Source organism: Narcine bancroftii, chromosome 5, assembly GCF_036971445.1.
Source record: "Narcine bancroftii isolate sNarBan1 chromosome 5, sNarBan1.hap1, whole genome shotgun sequence".
Classification (NCBI taxonomy): domain Eukaryota; kingdom Metazoa; phylum Chordata; class Chondrichthyes; order Torpediniformes; family Narcinidae; genus Narcine; species Narcine bancroftii.
The window spans coordinates 9,214,690-9,220,689 of NC_091473.1; the positions used below are offsets into that span (position 1 = coordinate 9,214,690).

Below are 6,000 nucleotides of genomic sequence, written 5' to 3' on the forward strand. Positions count from 1 at the left end.
CGATTCATTTTCTAGGATTGATTATTTTTTGGTATCAGCACACCTACAGAGTATTGTAAGCTGAATATAAAAGTAGAGTTCTATCTAACCATTCATTATTTTTTTTTCTTGTGAAAGTTCAGAAGTGGTATGTTCATCGTATAGGTGCAATGTTATTGAAAAAAAGTTTGTTACTTTTGTTAAAGAGCATATCTTTATTTTTGACTGAGAATATTAATTCTGTGGATAGTGATTTTGTAGTATGGGATGCGTTAAAAGGTTATTTTAGGGGACAGGTTATTAGTTATTCTACGAAAGTTAAGAAACAATTTATGGCAGAAAGTTTAATGTTGGAAAATCAGATTGCTGAGTTAGAGAAAGACTTTCAGAAGGATGTGACTGAAGATAAAAAAGCCGCATTAGCAAAATTGAAATTACATTATAATACTTTACAAACTTATCAGTTTGAGCGTTTAATTAATCGAACTAAATAACTTATTATGAGTTGGGAGAAAGAGCTCATAAGGTACTTGCTTGGCATTTGAAAGCTGAACAGGCATCTCAGACTATTAACACTGTCACAAAGAATTCAATAATTATCTATAAGCCTCAGGAAATTTATGACCAGTTTTATTCATTTTATCAAAAATTATATACTTCTGAGGGGAAGCAGAATAATGGTTCTATTGAATCTTATTTACCCAAATTGATGTTACCGGTATTAGATGAGAAAGATATCCAGGAATTGGAATCTCAGTTTACAGAATTTGAAATTACGGAAGCTATACAGGAATTGCCAAATGGAAAATCCCCAGGGGATGATGGATTTCCTGTGGAATTTTATAAAATTTTTAATGATGATTTATCTAGTGTATTCGGAGATGTGTTAAAACAAGTTACTGAAGAACAGAAGTTGCCGGAATCTTGTTCAAGTGCTTTAGAGATTCATTAAAAGTGTCTTCATATAAACCTATTTCTTTATTAAATGTAGATTATAAAATTATAGCCAAGGTAATAGCTAATAGACTTGCTACTTACTTACCTAAGTTGATACATACTGATCAAACAGGTTTTTATTAAGAATAGAAGTGCATCTGATAATATTAACCATGCCATAACCATATAACCATTTACGGAGCGGAAACAGGCCATGTTGGCCTTTCGAATCCGCACCGGTTCATCACAAACGGATTATCTGCACAACTGCTGAATCACATTTTTTTGCTTTAGGATAACTGTAAATATTTAAGCTTTTTGCATTTATATTATCGTCTAACTCAATGAAGTATACTATTGTAATTGCTTTTTAGATGTTTTGGTAGTTTTTAAAAAAAAAAGTACCTGTTTATTCTTCGATTAATTATTTTGGTCAATGCATACTGAAAGGAGCCTAACCATCCTATGGTGATTGCACTAAATGCAGAAAAGGCTTTTGATAGGGTTGAATGGGATATTTTATTTAAGGTGTTAGAAAAGTTTAAATCCAGCCCTTTTTTTAATTGGTTGGGTTAAAGCTTTATATATGAACCCGAATGTTAGGGTGGTACAAATGGTCAGATTTTTTTACCATTTAGATTGACTTGTTCAACTCGGCAGGGATGCCCATTGTCACCTGCCTTATTTGCATTGGCTATTGAACCATTAGCTCAGACTATTAGGCAAAATGATGAAATTAGAGGGATGAAGGCAATGAATGAAGAATATAAGATTAATTTATTTGCAGATGTATTGATATATTTGACAGAACCGGAAAGGTCGTTGAAGTAGTTACAAGAGTGTTTGTCGAAATTTGGAGAATTGTCAGGATATAAAGTTAATTGGGATAAAAGTGAATTTTTACCAGTTGGGATAGGAGATTATTCAGAATTTAAAATTATTACAAAATTAAAGTGGACAAATAAAATTAAATATTTAGGTGTGTTTGTATAATCACTGCATTTTTAATCAGTCATTATATCCATTAAATTATGTGCCTATATTAAAACAGATTAAAGCAGATTTGATTAAGTGGAAAGATCTTCCATTAACTTTGATTGGAAGGGTCAATTGTATTAAAATGAATATTTTTTTCTCGAATCAGTCAATACTTTGTTTACTTTTAAAAGATTTTTTTCAGGATTTAATTCAGGTAGTGTGGGAGTTTTTATGGATAGGTAAATTATCTCGAGTGGCATTGTATAAACTTGTATAAAATATGTGTTAGGTGGACTTCAGTTACCACATTTTCAAATTTATTATGAAGCGGCCCAGATGAAGTTTATTGGCAGGTTGATGGATTTAGATTATCCTCCTAGCTGGGCTAAGGTGGAAATGGCATGTATTTCTGAGGTTAAGGCAAATGAATTTATATTCCGTTGGAATTTGAATTTGTTATAGGAATATAATATGCCAGTATTGAAACATTTGTTCAAGATCTGGATTTTAAAAAATAGGGTTTTGGGATCAAAAGATAAATTATCAATTTTAACTGCATTGTATAATAATCAGTTTATTCCTTTTTCAATGTTTAATAATTATTTAAAGAGTTGGGATTTTAAGGGTATAAATACAATACAGGATTGTTTTGAAGAGGGACAATTTCTTTCTTTTAATAAATTGAGAGAAGGATTTGATATATCTGTAAATTCTTTGTGTATTATCAACAGAGCTTTGGTAAAGGATAATTATGGTAGAGAGATGAATTTACCCACTTTGTCAAGATTTGAGTAATTGATTTCCTCTGTACCAAAGAAGGGTTATATTTCGGTTATGTATAATTTGTTACAAGATAATATGGATAATCCGGAATGGGAAAAAATCTAAACTTAAATGGGAGAGTGATTTAGTGTTTATTTTTCCTGAAGATGATTGGGCGGATTTGTGTCAGGATAATGTAATCAAATTGACAAATGTAAGATATGGAATGGGTAATTATAATTTTTTACATCAATTAAATTTGACTCCGGAGAAATGAAAAAAATATGGGTTTAGTAATTCAGATATGTTTTAGATGTGATTTATGTATTGGAACTTTTCTACATGCTGTTTGGACTTGTGTTAAACTTCAACCATTTTGGCAAGGAATTAAAGTAGTTTTGGAAAAATTGTATAACTTTACATTACCATTAGAACAAACGATTTTTTTGTTGGGTAATTTGATTTCGTTGAGGGGATTAGGTTTGGATAAAATTCAAATTGCTTTTGCACGTTTGATGTTATCAGTAGCGTGTAAATGTGTTGCAAGTATTTGGAAAGGTAATACAGAGATTAATATACTATGTTGGCATAATGAATTGAAAGCTTGTATGGTTAAGGAAACAATTACTTATAATTTACATGATAATTATTCCCTTTTTGTTAGTAAACGGTCTCCGTATTTGAAATATATGCATTTAGATATACTTTGAATTGTTTTCAACATTTATAATTTTTTAAATTATATATCAAATTTATATTTTTGGCTCCCCTTAAGGGAGTTGGCTGAAGGGGTGGGAGGGCGGGTTTGGGATTTATTTTGCAGAATCAATTTTTGATTATTGGATTCTATATTATGTTTTTTTTTAAATCTTTAAATAAAGTTTGAAAAAAAATAGAATGTTTTTTCATTCTATCTCCACCATGGCTAGGTGCATGTAGAATCAAACAGGTGGGCCCTACCAGGATGGAAAGCAACAACATTTAAAGATGCATGCCCAACCCTTGTGACCCCTGTAAAAATATCTCACAGATTTAAAGAAAAATATACAGGGAGTTTTAAAAGTTTTATGCTTTTCTATACAATGCAAGAGGAGGTGTATTTTTGGAAAAATTTGGTTACTGCACGCTTACAGCGTTTGGGACTGGATTAGAATCCCACTCTGTCTGTAAGGAGTTTGTATGTTCTCCCTGTGTCTGTGTGGGTTTTCCCCGGGAGCTCCAGTTTCCACCCACCATTTGAAACAGGAGTGTAGACTAATTGGATGTAAATCAGACAGCTTGGGCAGCATGGAGTCGTGGGCCGAAATGGCCTGTTACCGTGTTGTCTGTCGAAATAAAAAATTTAAAACACTTGGCAGGGCGGGCACCATCTGTGTGGAAGGAGAAAATTTGTTAACATTTTAGGTCAATGTTCTTAATCAGGACTTCTGTAGCAACCGTCACAAAGCTTAAAGTTATTCGGCTAGAACTTTCTGCTCACTCTTTTCAGTTGAAAAAATATATTATGGTTTGTAGCTTTCTTATCTGAGGGGATGGGTAAAGTGTACGTTTACTGTACAACAATGTGTCATGTTGATTTTTTAAATTTCCCCTCTGCAGAGGGTTACACTTACGAGGCTGCTCTTGAAATATTTTTTGCGCATGAGGAACTCCTATGGCTTGATCTTGAATATACAGTAAAACCCCTATTATTCGGAATTCAAGCAACTGCTGTCTCAAGCAACTGACAAAAAAAATTTGTGGAAAGTAAATAAAAAATACGCGCTTAAAATGGAGTGCCCCAGCTTTAGTTCTCCAATCCATGCAACATGCAATCTCAAGCAACTGGAAAATTTACTTCTCCGGCATCTACCAATCCCCATCGGATACTAGGGGTTTTACTGTACATGTTCCATTTACAAGTTCTTTGAATGCATAATTTTTCAGGCAGATTGACACAAATAATATACTCCCATCTACAAATGCAATTTGTTCAAAGCAAACACAGCTGGAATGGTATCCACCAGTATCATGATAGCATTAACATTTGGGTAGCCTAAGCAGCATAATCACTGCATTTGAATGAGAAATGCATCACAACAATCTTACAGGTAAACTAATACGTTCTGACCTGCAAGCTTTACAATTAGTCCTGACAAGGGAAACCGTGAGAATCTGAAAACCGGTTTTAATGGCTTCGATGAGATTGCAGAACCAAGTTGCACACTGTGTGAAGACTCTGCAGTTGGTTTCGATGGATTTTGGCATTTCCAATTTCTAAAGGTTTGTGTTTTTGTTTTCCCTTCTAGGCCTTATTCACATGGAAATCACAACGTTTGATCCAGATAACCCAAGGCAAATGGCAACCTGATGTAAACCGGTGGCAGCACATTCATCTGAAATGAATCTCAAATCACAAACTCAGGTCAAAGCTTGTGTCTGTTTATCTCTTTGGTCCTGATGGCTGGATCAGTGTTGCAATTTTTCAAAATGTATTAGGAGAGAAGCAGTCACAAGAATTTTCAAAAAAATCAGCTAAATCCAGCCTAAAATCTCTCTGCTCCTCTCCAAATAATAAACTGCGACGACGAGTCCTCCATAATTATGGTCTATAATTTGCACGCATGTAACTTTAAGTACCATTCTTACACACAATTAGTTTTATTAAAATATTTTTTAAAGGAACCCTGTAGAAATGAAATTCCATAATTGACTGAGTTTTTAAACCGAGCATTTTCTCTCAGCTTGAAATGTTAATTTTTGATTAATAAAACCTCAGTGTTAACACCAGACACTAGTAATTTTACTGTTCTAAATATGGTCAATTTCTATTGTTCCTGAAGCTGATGACAGCATACCAACCTGGATGGCAAATTTTGACAAATTAGCCATGTTTGAACCTGAACACACTGGACAATAATTTTTTTCCAAAAAGGTTTGCTTCCTGAAGTGCTGGAAAGCTTGGAGTTTGTGAAATGTGTTCAGGAAAGCTTTCTAAGCCAATATATAGAGGTACCAATGAGAGAGGATGCAATACTTGTTCTTCTATTGGGGAACAAGATAGGTCAGGTGTAGGTGAACATTTTGTCATTAATGATCATAATGTCATTAGTTTCAAGTTAATTATGGTCCTCATGTTGGGATTCTAAATTGGAGAGAGGCAAATTTTGTGGAAATGAGAAAGGATCAAGGAAGAGTTGTTTTCTGACAAGGATGTGTTAAATAAATTAAAGCCTTCAAAGATGAAATTTTGAGAGTATAGAGTTTGCATGTGCCTGTTAAGGATTAAAGGCAAAGTTAACAGGCACAGAGAACCCTGGTTTTCAAGGGATATTGGTGATCTGGTTACGAAGAGGAAGGTGTATA

The 6,000-nt window shown here is 33.5% G+C and overlaps 1 protein-coding gene across 3 annotated transcripts in view; it reads left to right on the plus strand.

The window, feature by feature from the left end:
• Nucleotides 1-5,424, plus strand: part of LOC138763091 (mitogen-activated protein kinase 14A) — a 47,456-nt gene extending 42,032 nt beyond the window's left edge. For all 3 annotated transcript variants that reach the window (XM_069936706.1, XM_069936708.1, XM_069936707.1), the window contains one exon: nt 4,944-5,424. In XM_069936706.1, the coding sequence (XP_069792807.1) occupies nt 4,944-5,005 (62 nt within the window). In that variant the 3' untranslated portion in view covers nt 5,006-5,424. The remainder of the gene's footprint in view (nt 1-4,943) is intronic.
• Nucleotides 5,425-6,000: the final 576 nt, after the last annotated feature.